The sequence below is a fragment of the Haliotis rubra genome, unplaced genomic scaffold, assembly GCF_003918875.1.
Source record: "Haliotis rubra isolate DU_JTF1 unplaced genomic scaffold, ASM391887v1 Scf674, whole genome shotgun sequence".
NCBI classification, from domain to species: domain Eukaryota; kingdom Metazoa; phylum Mollusca; class Gastropoda; order Lepetellida; family Haliotidae; genus Haliotis; species Haliotis rubra.
Window position 1 is genome coordinate 149,917 of NW_025767384.1, and position 20,695 is coordinate 170,611.

The window sequence follows — 20,695 nt, forward strand, 5'->3', positions numbered from 1 at the left end:
CGCCTCCTCTCCCTGGACCAAGGTTCTGGAACACCACAGGACGCACTCTCTGGTTCAGGCCTATTCCACCCCTTACCATGATGCTTGCACCTCCCCCATGAGTCTCTTTCCATAACACATTGGTCTGAGTAACGCTGGTCACGGCGTCGCCATGTTCTTGTTCTGCCATCTGCAGTTGATACGCAGTACCGACTCTCATCTGTCCACGGAACAGGTCTCCACGTATCGCCAGTTGGAGTGTTGTAGGGCAAACTGTAGACTGTTCACGCCGATCGGAGGGTGAGTATCAATCCACTGATTGGTCTACAGCAATGTGTTCCCGCTGTTCGTCGGCGCGTATCAGTACTGATTGTCTTCCGGATGTCTGCATGAAGGGATTCTGTACATGCTGTCGCACAAGATGGCAGTCTTGTCGTCTTGTGGTCGCCGTTGGTCTGCCAGTACGGGGGCGATCATTTGTGGTGTTGGTGGCCCGGAAACGTTCCTGCAGACTGTAGGTGGTCCGAACGTTGACCTAGAAGTGATTGGCAACGACTTGTGCAGTGTGGCCAGCTTCAAGTCTTCATAGCGCCTGGTTCCTCTGAGCTGTCATGAGTCGTGGCATCCTGCTGACGTTGTAACGTGAATGTTTCAACCAGGTTTTGGGGTGCATTTTATAGGGCTGGTCCTTGTGAACAGCACGTGTAGCATGAGTTGCATGAAAACACGGAGAACACCGTACCATCTCCGAGATCAGGTTACGTTTTTGAGACCATTTCCTGGGTTCCATTCTGAGTTTGGGAAGGAATGTCTTTGCTCAGGTAAAGTTAAAGATGTTGTCAAAAATATACAATCAAAACATTAAATGAGTTTACAGTTATCCGTTTCTGCGAAGGAAAATTCCAAACTGATGTTTCTTTTGCTGCTTAGTTATGTAGGTTTTATTTGTGAATGGAAAAATCAATGTTGGTAAGTGCAGTAAATAAAATGAAAGAAATGTTCGCTCATCAAGACAAACACCTGGGTTCGATTCCTGACATGGGTACAATGTGTGAAGCCCATTTCTGGTGTCCCCCGCCCTGATATTGCTGGAATGTTGCTAAAAGTCGCGAAAATTCACTCACTTATTACTGTATGCTCCCATTTTTTGATAGACATCTGTGAAATCAAAGACATGTATTTTATCATTTCATATTGTCATCTTTCAGAGTCAGCAGAATAGAAACCCATTTATAACTATATTCCCACATGTGAAAACAAACTGCTCTCATGCAGTGTAAACCTGTTGCAGACTGTGTAGTCAGTATGACGTTAATTAAGCAAACCAAACAACATAATTAGGAGATAAACATACTGTGTTGGAAAATCAGAGGTATATAATGTGATTATATATATCTGAATGACTTTAATTAACCAATCACAATCAAGTATTTACTGAAGTCATGGTAGAATAATTAATTATAATTAAAAATATTTATAATGTGCCTTTCCAGGTTTCATATGCTGCTCAAAGCGCACAAAGGATGCTCAAAGCACACAATCTGATTATTATTACCCCGGATAACTCAAGCTGCTTGTGAGGCGCTAGAAGGTTAATAGTCACATGACTTATCCCACCAGGTACCCATTTTCTACTCGGTGAACAGAGGCAATGTTTGAATAAACTACTAAGGTGAGACCACATATATCACATGTGCTTCGTTGTGGGGCAGGACTGAAGTCCTAGAAACTCTCAGGAGTCAAGCTGCCAAACACGGTCACCAATCCAAGGACTTTCAAACGTTGCTTAACTTCAATTGATTTGTGACCTGAGCTCTATGCACATAATACAGAAAAGTATCAAGAGGAAAATATTTTATTGTGAAATATAATTGAACTGCATACACAAACTATGACACAATAAATCTTGAAAACTATAAGTACATCTTGCTGGAAAGACAAGTTAACAGCTATGAACAGCAGATGCCTAGACATGTATTTCTTGACTCTGAAGGTGGTGCCTGGTGTCCAAAGCACCAGTTTGGCTTCTATCTTCAGAGTAAAACATTAAACAACTGGCTGAAAAAAATATTAAGTAACAACAACAAATATCCCCATCTCCATCTCTAAAGAATACAAAATGGTTGTAACCTTATATGTATGTTGCTCTCAAGCACTGAGAAGTACAGCTAGAAAAATGCAAATAAAAATTGTGGAAAGATTCTAGCTGTCAGAAACACTGGGGAAGGATTCTGTCTCTGGTAAACATATGGAGCAGTATAATTAGCATAGATATATCAACTGAGAGTTAAGTAAAAGTAGCATAACCATAAACTACTGGTGGAGAAAAGCCACATAAACATACACTACTGAGACGAGAAAAGCCACATAAACATACACTACTGAGTGGAGAAAAGCAGCATACATATAAACTACTGAGAGTGGAGAAAAGCAACATGAATATAAACTACTGAGCATGGAGAAAAGTAGCATAAATATATACAACTAACAGCTGAGAAAGGCAGTATAAATATAAACACTTAAGAGTGTAGAGAGAAACAATATAAATACAACCAACCGAGAGTGGAAACAAACATAAAACACTGGAAAGCTCTTATAGAGAAATTCATTATTTAGGATAAAATTGATTCTTGGAATCCAGAAAAAACTGACTTGTTCATATGAAAGTTGTGTAAACTATAATAATAAAGCAATCCTGACTAAACGTACGAGACAAAAGACAGACAAATAAACATGGCACAGTTATAACGACCAGCAAATATTAATCATACTCACTAAGGTGGATTGAAAATAGCTCTAGATAAACTGTGTGCCATATAGGTTATGTGTTTGTAGGTACATATATTATTCAATCAAAGACTATATATCACATGCCAGTTACAATTTGCCCACAGTAGTGAGTGAGTGAGTTGGGTTTTACACCGCTTTTAGCAATATTCCAGCAACATCACAGCAGGGGACACAGAAATGAGCTTCACACATTGTACCCATGTGGGGACTCAAACCAGGGTCTTCGGCGTGACGAGCGAACGCTTTAACCACTAGGCTACCCCACTGCACCTGCCTACAGTAAACACAATCAATTTCCAACAATATCAACTCAACACAAAATTTGAAACATTGCTGTGAAATATTTGGCAACATACTATCTCTCAAACATAAAAAAAATAAAACAAGTGTTTGACACTAATATGGCAATGTCCACCCGCTAAAGAAGAATGAAATAGTTATAAAATATTTTCAACTTTTTATGTTTTGGTCACATACAAGATGCCTGAAATGACTGGTGTCTGCATAGTCACCCAATGTATGCTGTCGACATACTTAAAGACATAGGGTACAATGTTTTATGAGACAACGTGTTTACATAAATTTGAAAAGTTGTCGAGGTGTCGTGGTAACCTTGAAGATAAGATCAAGATCACCCAAATCAACTGGTGTCTGTGTAATCCCCCAATGTAGGTTGTCACCAAATTGGAAGACACTGGGTACAACAGTTCATGAGATATCGCTTAAACAAGAATCGGGACGTACGTACGGATGGACAGACGTACGGACACTGCTGAATACATAGTTGTCTGTTCCGCGCTGCAGCGGGGGACAAAAAAAAGACAGGAGAAAAACCATAACATATATCTAAACCAAAAAAACCAGGAGAAATACCATAAGATCGTATATCCTTTGAGATTAAATAAATCCCCAAAGACTAAAGTTATTACTGAATGTCCAAGGTACAAAATGTTCTCATGTTCTTCACAACATGGCAGTCATACAAACATAGTCCATATGTATGTTCAGTTGGCAAGTTGTAAAGGTTGTAAACGTGTGACATATTCAGAGGCTGCATTAAAAGTAACAGGCAGATCTTTATAGTAAATGATTAAATAGACATGGACCTAAATAAAACATCAATTATTTGGCACAAATGCAGACACCTCAGTTTATAAAAAAAGTTCCTACATGGCCAAATGTTTTAATGCCTGCAGGTTTGATCACAGACTAATTTGTGTCATTTGTATATCAGAGTTGACGTGGACAAAAACACTTACTGAAATATCTAAAACCATAAAACACTGACAAAAGTCACATCTCCACCAAAACAGTGGTAAACAAGAGGAACCACAACTCAGTTTCAACAGATACAGAAAAGCTGTACATTTTCCAATACATGATTTCCTATTGAAATTTTAAAAGTTTCTAGGTTTGTAATGAATATGGGTTTTTGAAAGATCAAACTAAAAGGCAATAGATGACACAACGTAATAAGGTAGCTAGGTTTGTGATAGGTCAAACCAAAAAGTCATGTGATATATAAAAATGGTCATGTTATATTATTTAAAGCACATTCTAAGAAGCAATATCCTGAATGTGTCTCTGACAATCCAAGAAGTGAAAGGTCAGAGGTGAAAAGTTGGAGGTTAAAAGTTCAAGATGAAAGGTCAGAGGTTAAAAGTTCAAGATAAAAGGTTAGAGGTGAAAGGTAATGATATTATACAGCAGCGTTCTGCTGAGTTAAGACAATGCGGATGATGGCACAACATGGAATAAAATGAAAAGTGATGATAAAATCATTCAGATGAAGAGTAAAACTATTTATAAACATTGTTATCTTTGAGGTCAGCACTCTCCTGGCTTGAACAGGACAGCAGGATTTGAGCAATATCAATTAACATGCCATCAATATTGATAATAAAGCTACGAGTAAGACCCTGAAGTTTTATGTCCTGAAGAAACGTATATAAAACTTTGCATATCTTTATTTTATCAGCAAAAACTTTCAGGGAAAGTTGCATCAGTGTCATTGGAGTGAGTGAGTGAGTTTAGTTTCACGCCGCTTTCAGCAATATTCCAGCAATATCATGTCGGGGAACACCAGAAATGGCTTCACGCATTGTACCAATGTCGGGAATCGAACCTGGGCCTTCGGCATGACGAGCGAACGCTTTAACCACTAGGCTAACCCCCTGTCCCGAATGTCATAGGAGGTTCAGAGAAAGTGTGGCTGAAAGACTCTGTAGCTAACTTTGGCGTTAAGAAATAATGGCAGCCATCTTTAAAATAGGAGAGTATAGGAATGTTTTGGGGATACTTTACACTATAATTGGATATCATGCACATAACTGGACAGATCGGGGACAACATGACATGAGATCCAATGAGGTGAAATGGACCAGAGGTTTCCTTCTACGGTTTGACCTCTCAACTCTATACGAGTCTGAACTTAGGGCTTCTGTCTAATGAATATGAGAGTTAACAGAGTTAACTGACTCAATTCCAGTTATATTAAGCACTGAATCAGCTGTGACTGAAGATGATTTGACACTGGAGAGAGTAACAGTGAGATGACATCAGATCTAGATAGCAAGCAATAGACAACAGATCCTACAGTCTGACAAGATCAATTCTAAAAACAGTAGGTGTATTTCCTGATTTGACACACTGTACATTAGTATACTGGTTGGCACATGTTAAGACAATCGGAAGAATGCAACTTAAGTACTGTCATATGTAAACCTTAAGAGGTAGCCTATCTGGGATTTCTTGTTCTGACAATACAGACACATTTTATAATACATCACAAGACAAATCAGGCATGATTTAAGATCAGGATTGTGTAAAAACAACATATCTTTAAAAATGTGAATGATAAAATATGATTTATCTGTACTGGAGTGTCATTGTAAGAGACAATTTTCTCATCATCCATTATGATCTGTTTAGTCGAAACTGTGATTCTATAGCTTAGATTAGGAAGATGTTTGCATTAAAAAATGAAGTGTCCCAATCTCAAATGCCCCCAAAATGTTTGCCCAAGAAATAATAACAATGTTCTGAATATTTATCAGAAGTCAACTCTAATCCGAAAATAGATGCTGTTACACTAACAATCAAAGGAAGTCACATACAGCTGCCTCCAGGAACCATTATTGATAATAAAGATTTCTTTGTGTACATGACATTGACATTTGACATGACCTTGAAAATAGGTGTAATCTATTATGAAGAAATCAAAAAGGTGAACAGGATACCTGAGTTTACTGCCATTTTCATACCAGGATCTGTTGTGATCTTGAAAGCCATGTTAGGCCATATTGCCACCAAGAAGACTCATGTTATATGATCTCATGTGTCTTTGGTTCAAACAGCCACCAGTCACATTTTATGAGTGAATAATCTTCAAAGTGATCCTGGCATTTTCCACAACCATGATAATGCTATTATTAGTCTTCACAAATAGGTAAATAATGTGCTATATATCACTATATATATTCCCTGATATTTGAGATATATTTTTTCATGTCACCTTTTGTGACCTTCAGCTTCAGACAGTCACCAAAAGGTTTAGGCATGATTGTGAAAATTCAAGCTGTAGTGAACAAATTTCACACTGAAAGACCTTTGACCTTCAATGTCCTCCATCATCTTTATGGTCAGCTTAAAAATTTCCCAAAGATTATTCCCAACACACTAATAGCCCGTAATACAATAACATATGTAGACTTGATGGAAACGATCTTACGCTGTAACAACTTGTCCATTGAAATGAAGGGAGCTTAACGTAAGGTAGGAGATGTACCTACAGGAGTGGACACTTGTACTCTAAATATGGTATGTGCCTAATTAAACTGAACCTATTAAATCAAGAAATTACATTTGCTAGTTTAAAGCTTTGTCATCATAGATAACAGATTCTTCAGTCAAAGGCTACAGAAGAAGATTTACATATAATGTCTAGAGAAGTTTCACCAATGGCTGGTTTCCATGGTGACACGTCTGCTGTCATTAGCTGCTCTTCTCCCTCTTCAGTAATGCCTTCTCCAAACCCATCATGGGGGACTCGAATGCCAGGGACACGACGAAGGCAGTCATATTGGAGCAGACGAGGAGACCCAGAAACCAGATAACCTGTAATGACATCCACCATTACACACACTTCACCTTTAACAAAGTACACTTGCAACAAACTACAGCTTTAGACACAGTACACCTGCATAATCATATAGCATCACACAGTACACCTGCAACAACATACAGCATACACATAGTAACTCTTTTGTGTATCCGCTGATTATATAATCCGATCCCCATGTCTTCAATATCCTATGAACCATTAACAGATGTAAAGCCTATGGTGCATGTACAATAGTACACCAACATCAACTTTTCCTTTTAGCAAAACATTTGATTTAAAATTTTGTACAGGCAATTGCATAACAATAAAAACGTGAAACATATGACAAAGCATTACTTCACAAGATTTTTTACCATTTTAATTGCATTTCCTGCTTGGCATTCACTTGCAAAGATTAAGAGTACAAAGGTGTTTTCTAGTAAACAAAGTTGAAAATAGCAATCAGGTGTTCACTCATTGTCTCCCACATTTACATAAGTTTAAAGAAGCCAGTCAAGCAAGTAGCCTGAAAACTCTGTTAGCATCTACACAGAAACGTCTATCGCAATGAACAAGTTATCAATCCTTAAAACTTGTATTTCTTCACTATACTTAGTTGTGGTGTGTGCTGGGAAATGTGATGCATGCTGGGAGTTGTAGAGTATGCTGGGAAATGTGATGCATGCTGGGAGTTATAGTGTATGCTGGGAAATGTGATGCATGCTGGGAAATGTGATGTATGCTGAGAGTTGTGATGCATGCTTGGAGTTATGGTGTATGCAGTGAAATGTGATGTATGCTGGGAGTTATGGTGTATGCTGGGAAATGTGATGTATGCTGTGAGTTATGGTGTATGCTGTGAAATGTGATGCATGCTGGGAGTTATGGTGTATGCTGTGAAATGTGATGCATGCTGAGAGTTGTGATGTATGCTGGGAGTTATGGTGTATATCCCCCCTGGATGCTAAGGGTTTTTTCCGGCGCACATTTTCATATGGTTTGAAAAGTGTACGTTGTGCGAGAATTGCGCTCGCGTGGTCCTGGATCTACGTACGGCTATAAAATTACACAGAAATGTAGAATATTAAATTTCCTATCCGTTGGTATAAATATAAGTGCAACTACCTCGGCAGTTTGAGAAATAGACCTTGCTGAATGTTATTGTTATGCGTTAAAAAACAGTAAATTTCTCCACTTTTTATCACGCACCAATAAAAGCACTGTGCTATGATTTTACGAAATTGCTGGAAAAAAAAAGACGACATTGGTATGCTGATTAGTATATCTCACCTAATTTCCATTAATTGTATTAAAGGTCTCGGCTTCTATGTCAGAATTTAACACTCTTCAGACAAAACATATAATGACTGATTTTTCCATTTAAATAGTGGCCTTAATATATCAACAATCAGACGGTTTGACCGTGTATATTATTGTGAGCTGTTTGACGGTTTGACATGTTTGGCATCAATTTAACGTAAATGAAAAATAATATTTCACAACACCCAAATATTTTGTTTAGGATAAGAATTTTCTTTGTTTATGATTATGTAGCTTTTTCTCTTCATAAGTATGCAATGAAAGATGCAATAAGATAGCTTTTTATACATGGAACTATATATTAAAATAATGGATGGAAGATTTGTCCAAATTAACACATGACATGGTTTATATATTTTTAAACAATTTTCGTATAAATATAGTTAGAGTTTGATATCCTGTCATCACAATACTTTTAATCGAATATGAATTGATTATATTATCGAAATGATAGTGAATCATAAAACGTTTCCGACAAACGCGCACCTAAACTACACAGGAATATGCAATGAACAAGACAATTCCTTTAAATATGTGTGCATATATATTTCATAACATATATAAATCATTTTCATTAATATTATCAGTTTTACTTATAAGGTTGAATTAAATCGCCGTTCATTAACCTGTTCATATGACACTGCAATATTAGTCCAAATGCATTGAATTTTGTACATCATAGGAACTAAAGTAGATGCTTGTCTAACACTTGTGTAAAGGTTTAGAATATGGTGAACTGCACTAAATGTGTCAATTTCTTATGTAAATATACTGAACATCATTGAAAATGCACCACCTGTATTAGTTTGGATTTCCAAGAGCATAAATGAGCAATCGGTGTAAATTTTACATACTTTTGTAGTCCAATGATTGGTAAAGAAAAGAAACAAGAACCAATCCAGCAAAACAGTGAAGTTTTAATTCAGCTGACCATGAAAGAAAGATGGAGTCAAATTGGAAAGTCAGTAAAGTGTATGACCACCGTGAGACTCAAGTTCCCAAAGGTTGTTGAAGTCTCTGAATAATGTTTTGAGGCAATGCATTTTCCACTATGTGTTGCAAAGGCATTCTCAAGTTCCCAAGGTTGTTGATCTGTGGGCACATTCTATCTCTTATTCATTCACATAAGTTTAAAGCTGGTAATATTTTATTTAATAGAGGCGTTTTTGGCCGATGTAATCCACAAGTGTTCAATGGGAGACAAATGAATCTAGAAGACGCTTGTGACAATGCAGGCCATGAGAAGTAGAGGAATGTTGTTGTTTGCCAGAAACTGTGTTGCAACACGCAGTGTAGCGCCGAGCATTGTCCTGCTGGAATGTGTGCAGATCTTTATGTTGGTTAAAGAAGGAACGACGTTGTTCTGAAGAATGGTGTCATGGTAGTAAAGGGCATTCACTCTGCCACGACAAACTACCAGAGCGGTTTTGTGATGATAACTGATCCCTCCCACACCATAATGCTGCCTCCACCCCACCGATCTGTTTGCACAACACAGTCCTGATGGTAACGTTCTTCGCGTCGATGCCATACCCGCAGACGCCCGTCAGCATTTCTCAAGTGATAACGTGACTCGTCGGAGAACACAACACCATGCCAACGTCGTAACAACCACAAACGATGCTGTTCAGACCATCGTCGGTGTTCGCGGCGATGTCTCTCAGTCAGGATGGGTCCAACATAAGGGTAATCCTGCCACGGAGACGGCGTTGGATGGTTCTGCCACCAGGAGACGGCGTTGGACGGTAGAAGCACTGATGACAGCGTGGGCGCCGAACAATGTCTCGATCTTGGTGAGGGGTGGTAACACATGCCTGGCCAGGACGTTGGCAGTCCCCGGTGGTTCCTGTTTGTTGGTACCTGTTGGCAAGTCTTATGACGGTGGAATGATGGCAACCAAATTGTCTGGCAATAATCCTGCTTGATATGCCATCCTGAAACATGCCCAACGCCCGTTCTCGTTCCTCTTATGACAATCTTGGCATTGCAAAATAAACTTTACTTGTGGAGGTACAGCTAAAATGAGAACGTTTTTTTGCCGACGGTCATTTATACCCCAAATCAGCATGCTTTACGCATTTATTATTGGCATGCATGAATTTTGTTGTTGTCATGTGATGTGTTCCATGATGGGTTCGGGCAATCTGTTCTTTACTGTACAGCAATATTTATTGTATTTTGTGTTATTAACAACATTTCCAACATTCATTTTCACTCTCTAAACAATCTTATTACCATATTTCAAAATTTACAGGTGGTGCCTTTTCAATGATGTTCAGTATATTATTCAAACAATCAAAAACTTTCAAAGAATAAAACACAGTAAACCCTACATGCACGTATGAAACGTCAGTTTCATGAAAAAATATCTTAACTACACGCAAAATATACATCATAATACTGAAAGTATAATTGGAAGGATTGGGCTAATGTGTTTACCCTTGTTCAACCGACCTTCACCTCAAAGAAATTGCCTAATATGTACAACAATGTTGACGTATGACATCACTACCAATGACCGATTTCTTACAAAATGGCGGCTTTGCTGACAAGGGTACACAGGATTTTGCGAGGACCCTTCCATTGATTCATGGATCGTTTGTACATAAATATGAGATGTAAGTAATCAGAATGATTCTGACTATCTGTGTATTGTTATATGTTTTTATCGTTTTCATTATAAGTAAGAAGCCAGAAAGCCAGAAATTACAGATAATCGCTCCGTTGTCGTTCAGCCATGGCCACGCCACGCTAACGAAACTTTAACAATTTCTTATGAATTACATAATCATTGCATTGTATCTATTAATAATTTCCTATTTCTTGCTACGATACTCTTTCCATGCATATTCCAAAGGTATTGAACCATTGCAAGCAATGAATAGATGGATGAATGTTGGAAAATTTCAGAAAATGCTACGCAGTGTAAAATCGGAATTTGTCTTTGTTTACATTTCAAACAAGCGCAGTCTTTCGAGCACAGCGTTCGTTTTCACACCCATTATGTTTCGTCTCATTTTATCTAGACAGTTGGTATTGGTGACAAAGACCATTTGTAATTTGATTCTAAAAGATATGGGGAATTCAGTGATGCATTTTTCGAAGATGAAAATGAAATATACGTGATGTAATAGGCGTCTCAATACCAGCCTTCGCTGAACGCGTGATTTTGTAAACACTATACAATATATGAAGCGCCTATGGCGTTAGATGTGAAGTGTATTTTGAAAACATTCCAACCCGATTCTAGAATCATCGGCAAAGTTTCAGAATTATCATTAGCGATTCATGTAAAACTGATATCAGTGATCATGAATATGTTATTTTTGAAATTCAATACTCCCAGTAATTATCTGATTTTCACATTTCAAAACACAGCAAATATCGCTGTGAATCGCGATTTTGTACTGTGACAAAAATGCCGACATTTTCGATGAAGCCTATTTTGAAAGGTCATTTTCAGCACTTAGGCTTTGTCTAAAATAATAGTGGATGGTATCAAGAAACAGGAAATTTTCCGCAGAATTTGAAACTGTGAAGTGTATTTGTGTGCATGGGATATTTTGATTTGTATTGGACTTCAAATTGAGGGTTGAAGGGGAAGGACATGTATGTCCCTGTAGCACCCAGGGGGATATGCTGAACATACTTACCACACTGATGTCGGAGAGGTGGAGCAGTGTATGCTGGGAAATGTGATGTATGCTGGGTGTTGTGATGCATGCTGGGTGTTGTGATGCATGCTGGGTGTTGTGATGCATGCTGGGTGTTGTGATGCATGCTGGGTGTTGTGATGCATGCTTGGTGTGATGCATGCTGGGTGTTGTGATGCATGCTGGGTGTTGTGATGCATGCTGGGTGTTGTGATGCATGCTGGGTGTTGTGATGCATGCTGGGTGTTGTGATGCATGCTGGGTGTTGTGATGCATGCTGGGTGTTGTGATGCATGCTGGGAGTTGTGATGCATGCTGGGAAATGTGATGTATGCTGGGTGTTGTGATGTATGCTGGGAAATTTGATGTATGCTGGGAAATGTGATGTATGCTGGGAAATGTGATGCATGCTGGGAAATGTTATGTATGCTGGGTGTTGTGATGCATGCTGGGTGTTGTGATGCATGCTGGGAAATGTGATGTATGCTGGGAGTTGTGATGTATGCTGGGTGTTGTGATGTATGCTGGGTGTTGTGATGTATGCTGGGAAATTTGATGTATGCTGGGAAATGTGATGCATGCTGGGAAATGTGATGTATGCTGGGTGTTGTGATGCATGCTGGGTGTTGTGATGCATGCTGGGAAATGTGATGCATGCTGGGTGTTGTGATGTATGCTGGGAGTTGTGATGTATGCTGGGAGTTGTGATGTATGCTGGGTGTTGTGATGTATGCTGGGAAATGTGATGTATGCTGGGAAATGTGATGCATGCTGGGACATGTGATGTATGCTGGGTGTTGTGATGTATGCTGGGAAATGTGATGTATGCTGGGAAATGTGATGTATGCTGGGAAATGTGATGCATGCTGGGTGTTGTGATGTATGCTGGGAAATGTGATGTATGCTGGGAAATGTGATGTATGCTGGGAAATGTGATGTATGCTGGGAAATGTGATGCATGCTGGGAAATGTGATGTATGCTGGGAAATGTGATGCATGCTGGGTGTTGTGATGTATGCTGGATATACTTACCACATTGATGTCGGAGAGGTGGAGCAGTGTATGCTGGGAGGAGAAGAAGATGTACATGACGATGGGATGTACAAGATAGGCACAGTACGTCAGTCGACCAAGAGGGACGAAAGCAGACCACGACAACAGAGTGTTCACAAAACCTGAAAAACATCCCCATTGTTACACAGTGTATGACGGAGGAAGTGGTCGAACAGAAAACATTGTCAGCATCATCAAAACAACCAACCCAAACATGGCCAAAAACAAGTGAACTGACTGAAATGGCCAAACAAGCACTCATTGAATGAGTGAGTGAATTGGGTTTTGTTTTCCCAATATTTCTGTAATATCAAAGTGTTGGACACAAGGAATGGGCTTTACACATGTTGAGACCATGTTGAAAATCCAACCCAGGTGTTCAGTGTGGAGAGTGGACGCCTTATCCACTCGGCTATCCCGACCCCTTCTAGCACTGACGGGCGGTGGGGTAGCCTAGTGGTTAAAGCGTCGCTAGTCACACTCCATCACTGATGGGCGGTGGGGTAGCCTAGTGGTTAAAGCGTCGCTCGTCACCCTCTATCACTGACGGGCAGTGGGGTAGCCTAGTGGTTAAAGCGTCGCTCATCATGCTCTATCACTGATGGGCGGTGGGGTAGCCTAGTGGTTAAAGCCGCCGCTCATCACGCTCTATCACTGACGGGCGGTGGGTAGCCTAGTGGTTAAAGCGCCGCTCATCACACTCTCCATCACTGACGGGGGGTGGGGTAGCCTAGTGTTTAAAGCGCCGCTCATCACACTCTATCACTGATGGGCGATTGGGATAGCCTAGTGGTTAAAGCGCCGCTCATCACACTCTATCACTGACGGTGATTGGGATAGCCTAGTGGTTAAAGCGCCGCTCCTCACACTCTATCACTGACGGGTGGTGGGATAGCCTAGTGGTTAAGGCATCGCTCATCACACTCTATCACTGACGGATTGGGGTAGCCTAGTGGTTAAAGCGTCGCTCATCACACTCTATCACTGAAGGGCGGTGGGGGTAGCCTAGTGGTTAAAGCGCCGCTCATCACACTCTATCACTGGCCGGGTGATTGGGGTAGCCTAGTGGTTAAAGCGCTCGCCATCACACTCTCATCACTGACAGGGTGGGGTAGCCTAGTGGTTTAAAGCGCCGCTCATCACACTCTATCGCTGAGGTGATTGGGGTAGCCTAGTGGTTAAAGCGTCGCTCATCACGCTCTATCACTGACGGGCGATGGGGTAGCCTAGTGGTTAAAGCATCGCCATCACACCTTATCACTGAGGCGGTGGGGTAGCCTAGTGGTTAAAGCGTCGGCTCATCACACTCTATCACTGACGGGCGGTGGGGTAGCCTAGTGGTTAAAGCGTCGCTCATCACACTCTATCACTGACGGGCGGTGGGGTAGCCTAGTGGTTAAAGCGCCGCTCATCACACTCTATCACTGACGGGCGTGGGTAGCCTAGTGGTTAAAGCGTCGCTCATCACACTCTATCACTGACGGGCGGTGGGGTAGCCTAGTGGTTAAAGCGCCGCTCATCACGCTCTATCACTGACGGGCTGTGGGTAGCCTAGTGGTTAAAGCGTCGCTCATCACACTCTATCACTGACGGGCGGTGGGGTAGCCTAGTGGTTAAAGCGCCGCTCATCACACTCTATCACTGACGGTGATTGGGGTAGCCTAGTGGTTAAAGCGCCGCTTCATCACACTCTATCACTGACGGGCGGTGGGGTAGCCTAGTGGTTAAAGCGCCGCTCATCACACTCTATCACTGATTAAAGGCGGTGGGTAGCCTAGTGGTTAAAGCGCCGCTCATCACACTCTATCACTGACGGGCGGTGGGGTAGCCTAGTGGTTAAAGCGTCGCTCATCACACTCTATCACTGACGGGCGGTGGGGTAGCCTAGTGGTTAAAGCGTCGCTCATCACACTCTATCACTGACGATTGGGGTGATTGTGGGTAGCCTAGTGGTTAAAGCGTCGCTCATCACACTCTATCACTGACGGGCGGTGGGGTAGCCTAGTGGTTAAAGCGTCGCTCATCACACTCTATCACTGACGGGCGGTGGGGTAGCCTAGTGGTTAAAGCGTCGCTCATCACACTCTATCACTGACGGTGATTGGGGTAGCCTAGTGGTTAAAGCGCCGCTCATCACACTCTATCACTGACGGGCGGTGGGGTAGCCTAGTGGTTAAAGCATCGCTCATCACACTCTATCACTGACGGGCGGTGGGGTAGCCTAGTGGTTAAAGCGTCGCTCATCACACTCTATCACTGACGGGTGATTGGGGTAGCCTAGTGGTTAAAGCGTCGCTCATCACACTCTATCACTGACGGGCGGTGGGTAGCCTAGTGGTTAAAGCGCCGCTCATCACACTCTATCACTGACGGGCGGTGGGTAGCCTAGTGGTTAAAGCGTCGCTCATCACACTCTATCACTGGTGGGCGGTGGGGTAGCCTAGTGGTTAAAGCGTCGCTCATCACACTCTATCACTGACGGGCGGTGGGGTAGCCTAGTGGTTAAAGCGTCGCTCATCACACTCTATCACTGACGGGCGATTGGGTAGCCTAGTGGTTAAAGCGTCGCTCATCACACTCTCTATCACTGACGGGCGATTGTGGGTAGCCTAGTGGTTAAAGCGTCGCTCATCACACTCTATCACTGACGGGGGCGGTGGGGTAGCCTAGTGGTTAAAGCGTCGCTCATCACACTCTCTATCACTGGACGGGCGTGGGGTAGCCTAGTGGTTAAAGCGTCGCTCATCACACTCTATCACTGACGGGCGGTGGGGTAGCCTAGTGGTTAAAGCGCCGCTCATCACACTCTATCACTGACGGGCGGTGGGGTAGCCTAGTGGTTAAAGCGCCGCTCATCACACTCTATCACTGACGGGCGGTGGGTAGCCTAGTGGTTAAAGCGTCGCTCATCATCACACTCTATCACTGACGGGCGGTGGGGTAGCCTAGTGGTTAAAGCGTCGCTCATCACACTCTATCACTGACGGCGGTGGGGTAGCCTAGTGGTTAAAGCGCCGCTCATCACACTCTATCACTGACGGGCGGTGGGTAGCCTAGTGGTTAAAGCGTCGCTCATCACACTCTATCACTGACTAGTGGGGGGGGGGTAGCCTAGTGGTTAAAGCGTCGCTCATCACACTCTATCACTGACGGGCGGTGGGGTAGCCTAGTGGTTAAAGCGCCGCTCATCACACTCTATCACTGACGGGCGGTGGGGTAGCCTAGTGGTTAAAGCGCCGCTCATCACACTCTATCGCACTGACGGGTGGTGGGGTAGCCTAGTGGTTAAAGCGCCGCTCATCACACTCTATCACTGACGGGTGGTGGGTAGCCTAGTGGTTAAAGCGTCGCTCATCACACTCTATCACTGACGGGCGGTGGGTAGCCTAGTGGTTAAAGCGTCGCTCATCACACTCTATCACTGACGGGCGGTGGGGTAGCCTAGTGGTTAAAGCGTCGCTCATCACACTCTATCACTGACGGCGGTGGGTAGCCTAGTGGTTAAAGCGCCGCTCATCACACTCTATCACTGGCGGTGGGGTAGCCTAGTGGTTAAAGCGCCGCTCATCACACTCTATCACTGACGGGCGGTGGGTAGCCTAGTGGTTAAAGCGTCGCTCATCACACTCTATCACTGACGGGTGGTGGGGTAGCCTAGTGGTTAAAGCGCCGCTCATCACACTCTATCACTGACGGGTGGTGGGGGTAGCCTAGTGGTTAAAGCGCCGCTCATCACACTCTATCACTGACGGGCGGTGGGGTAGCCTAGTGGTTAAAGCATCGCTCATCACACTCTATCACTGGACGGGCGGTGGGGTAGCCTAGTGGTTAAAGCGCCGCTCATCACACTCTATCACTGACGGGCGGTGGGGTAGCCTAGTGGTTAAAGCGTCGCTCATCACACTCTATCACTGGACGGTGATTGTGGGGTAGCCTAGTGGTTAAAGCGTCGCTCATCACACTCTATCACTGACGGGCGGTGTGGGTAGCCTAGTGGTTAAAGCGTCGCTCATCACACTCTATCACTGACGGGCGGTGGGTAGCCTAGTGGTTAAAGCGCCGCTCATCACACTCTATCACTGACGGGCGGTGGGGTAGCCTAGTGGTTAAAGCATCGCTCATCACACTCTATCACTGACGGGCGGTGGGTAGCCTAGTGGTTAAAGTCGCGCTCATCACACTCTATCACTGACGGGCGGTGGGTAGCCTAGTGGTTAAAGCATGCCGCTCATCACACTCTATCACTGACGGGCGGTGGGTAGCCTAGTGGTTAAAGCATCGCTCATCACACTCTATCACTGACGGCGATTGTGGGTAGCCTAGTGGTTAAAGCGTCGCTCATCACACTCTATCACTGACGGGCGGTGGGGTAGCCTAGTGGTTAAAGCGTCGCTCATCACACTCTATCACTGACGGGCGGTGGGGTAGCCTAGTGGTTAAAGCGCCGCTCATCACACTCTATCACTGACGGGCGGTGGGGTAGCCTAGTGGTTAAAGCGTCGCTCATCACACTCTATCACTGACGGCGTGGGGGTAGCCTAGTGGTTAAAGCGCCGCTCATCACACTCTATCACTGACGGGTGTGGGGTAGCCTAGTGGTTAAAGCGTCGCTCATCACACTCTATCACTGACGGGCGGTGGGTAGCCTAGTGGTTAAAGCGTCGCTCATCACACTCTATCACTGACGGGCGGTGGGTAGCCTAGTGGTTAAAGCGTCGCTCATCACACTCTATCACTGACGGCGATTGCGGGTAGCCTAGTGGTTAAAGCGCCGCTCATCACACTCTATCACTGACGGGCTGGTGGGGTAGCCTAGTGGTTAAAGCGTCGCTCATCACACTCTATCACTGACAGGCGGTGGGGTAGCCTAGTGGTTAAAGCGTCGCTCATCACACTCTATCACTGACGGGCGGTGGGTAGCCTAGTGGTTAAAGCGTCGCTCATCACACTCTATCACTGACGGGGTGGGGTAGCCTAGTGGTTAAAGCGTCGCTCATCACACTCTATCACTGACGGGCGGTGGGTAGCCTAGCCTAGTGGTTAAAGCGTCGCTCATCACACTCTATCACTGGCCGGCGCGGTGGGGTAGCCTAGTGGTTAAAGCGTCGCTCATCACACTCTATCACTGACGGGTGTGGGTAGCCTAGTGGTTAAAGCGCCGCTCATCACACTCTATCACTGACGGGCGGTGGGGTAGCCTAGTGGTTAAAGCGCCGCTCATCACACTCTATCACTGACGGGCTGTGGGTAGCCTAGTGGTTAAAGCGTCGCTCATCACACTCTATCACTGACGGGCGGTGGGGTAGCCTAGTGGTTAAAGCGTCGCTCATCACACTCTATCACTGACGGGCGGTGGGGTAGCCTAGTGGTTAAAGCGTTCGCCGCTCATCACACTCTATCACTGACGGGGTGTGGGTAGCCTAGTGGTTAAAGCGCCGCTCATCACACTCTATCACTGACGGTGGTGGGTAGCCTAGTGGTTAAAGCGTCGCTCATCACACTCTATCACTGACGGGCGATGTGGGGTAGCCTAGTGGTTAAAGCGTCGCTCATCACACTCTATCACTGACGGGCGGTGGGGTAGCCTAGTGGTTAAAGCGCCGCTCATCACACTCTATCACTGACGGGCGGTGGGGTAGCCTAGTGGTTAAAGCATCGCTCATCACACTCATCACTCTATCACTGACGGGTGGTGGGGTAGCCTAGTGGTTAAAGCGTCGCTCATCACACTCTATCACTGACGGGCGGTGGGGTAGCCTAGTGGTTAAAGCGTCGCTCATCACACTCTATCACTGACGGGCGGTGGGGTAGCCTAGTGGTTAAAGCGCCGCTCATCACACTCTATCACTGACGGGCGGTGGGGTAGCCTAGTGGTTAAAGCGTCGCTCATCACACTCTATCACTGACGGGCGGTGGGTAGCCCTGGTGGTTAAAGCGTCGCTCATCACACTCTATCACTGACGGGCGGTGGGGTAGCCTAGTGGTTAAAGCGTCGCTCATCACACTCTATCACTGACAGGGGTTGGGGTAGCTCTATCACTAGTGGTAGCCTTAAAGCGTCGCTCATCACACTCTATCACTGACGGGCGGTGGGGTAGCCTAGTGGTTAAAGCGTCGCTCATCACACTCTATCACTGACGGGCGGTGGGGTAGCCTAGTGGTTAAAGCGTCGCTCATCACACTCTATCACTGACGGGCGGTGGGTAGCCTAGTGGTTAAAGCGTCGCTCATCACACTCTATCACTGACGGGCGGTGTGGGTAGCCTAGTGGTTAAAGCGTCGCTCATCACACTCTATCACTGACGGGCGGTGGGTAGCCTAGTGGTTAAAGCGTCGCTCATCACACTCTATCACTGACGGGCGGTGGGTAGCCTAGTGGTTAAAGCGTCGCTCATCACACTCTATCACTGACGGGCGGTGGGGTAGCCTAGTGGTTAAAGCGTCGCTCATCACACTCTATCACTGACTGGCGGTGGGGTAGCCTAGTGGTTAAAGCGTCGCTCATCACACTCTATCACTGACGGGCGGTGATTGGGTAGCCTAGTGGTTAAAGCGTCGCTCATCACACTCTATCACTGACGGGCTGTGGGTAGCCTAGTGGTTAAAGCGTCGCTCATCACACTCTATCACTGACGGGCGGTGGGGTAGCCTAGTGGTTAAAGCGTCGCTCATCACACTCTATCACTGACGGGCGTGGGGTAGCCTAGTGGTTAAAGCGTCGCTCATCACACTCTATCACTGACGGGCGGTGGGGTAGCCCTCTAGTGGTTAAAGCGTCGCTCATCACACTCTATCACTGACGGGCGGTGGGGTAGCCTAGTGGTTAAAGCGTCGCTCATCACACTCTATCACTGACGGGCGGTGGGGTAGCCTAGTGGTTAAAGCGTCGCTCATCACACTCTATCACTGGACGGGCGGTGGGTAGCCTAGTGGTTAAAGCACTATCGCTCATCACACATCTATCACTGTTGTTTTGATTGGGGTAGCCTAGTGGTTAAAGCGTCGCCTCATCAGCTCTATCAGAAACATTGCATAATTTGTGTCACCAAAAAAAGGTGTTTAAGAAACTGTCATCATTTATTTGTGCATTTTCCCAGTTTGTTACAAGGGTGCAGTGGCAACTAAAGGAACAGTGCGAAACACGAGATGCACGTGCATTACTGCTGATTGACAAAGTGAGAGAAAATGAAAGTCTATAATTTACAAAGTCTATAATTTTTTTTCAAAGATGAAAATGACAGGGGGTGACCCAAGTATGCAATTACTAAGTACATACAGCACACTGCCTGTGCAGCTGGGGTACGTGTCATCTCGCCAGCTCAAAAGTTTGTTGAGAACCCGTTAACGCATGTGCATCTCGCTTTTCATGCTGTTCCTTTAGTTGCCAATGCGCCCTTGTAACAAACTGGGAAAACGCACAAATATATGATGACAGTTTCTTAAACAACTTTTTTATTTTTGTGACTCAAATTATGAATTTTTTTTCTAGAGTTGGTCTGTTGTTTATATTGCAGTCCGCGTTGTTTTGATTCTTTTATATCGATTTGTTTTTGTGTTAAGATTGCTATTCATCGGTATCATTTTATCCAAACGGACTGTAACATCAACGACATCCAGAATATCACAACTATATTTGGTTATGACTAGTTGTGTATGACCTGATTGATGAGTTGGACCAGACACGTGCTGTAGGAGATTGAAAGATGTCACAGAAAGATTTAGCAAATGAGTCAGACACAGAATCAACATGGATATTAAAATCCCCCATTAGAGCCGGATGACCTGGTGACAAGTCTGG

General features: G+C 44.2%; 1 protein-coding gene across 1 annotated transcript in view; it reads right to left on the bottom strand.

Moving 5' to 3' along the window:
* Window positions 1-1,820: 1,820 nt before the first annotated feature.
* The window catches only part of LOC124257816 (nose resistant to fluoxetine protein 6-like), a 51,813-nt gene continuing 32,938 nt past the window's right edge, over window positions 1,821-20,695 (bottom strand). Inside the window, 2 exon segments of the mRNA XM_046691956.1 lie at window positions 1,821-6,885; window positions 12,877-13,019. Of these exon segments, the coding sequence (XP_046547912.1) occupies window positions 6,763-6,885; window positions 12,877-13,019 (266 nt within the window). The 3' untranslated portion in view covers window positions 1,821-6,762.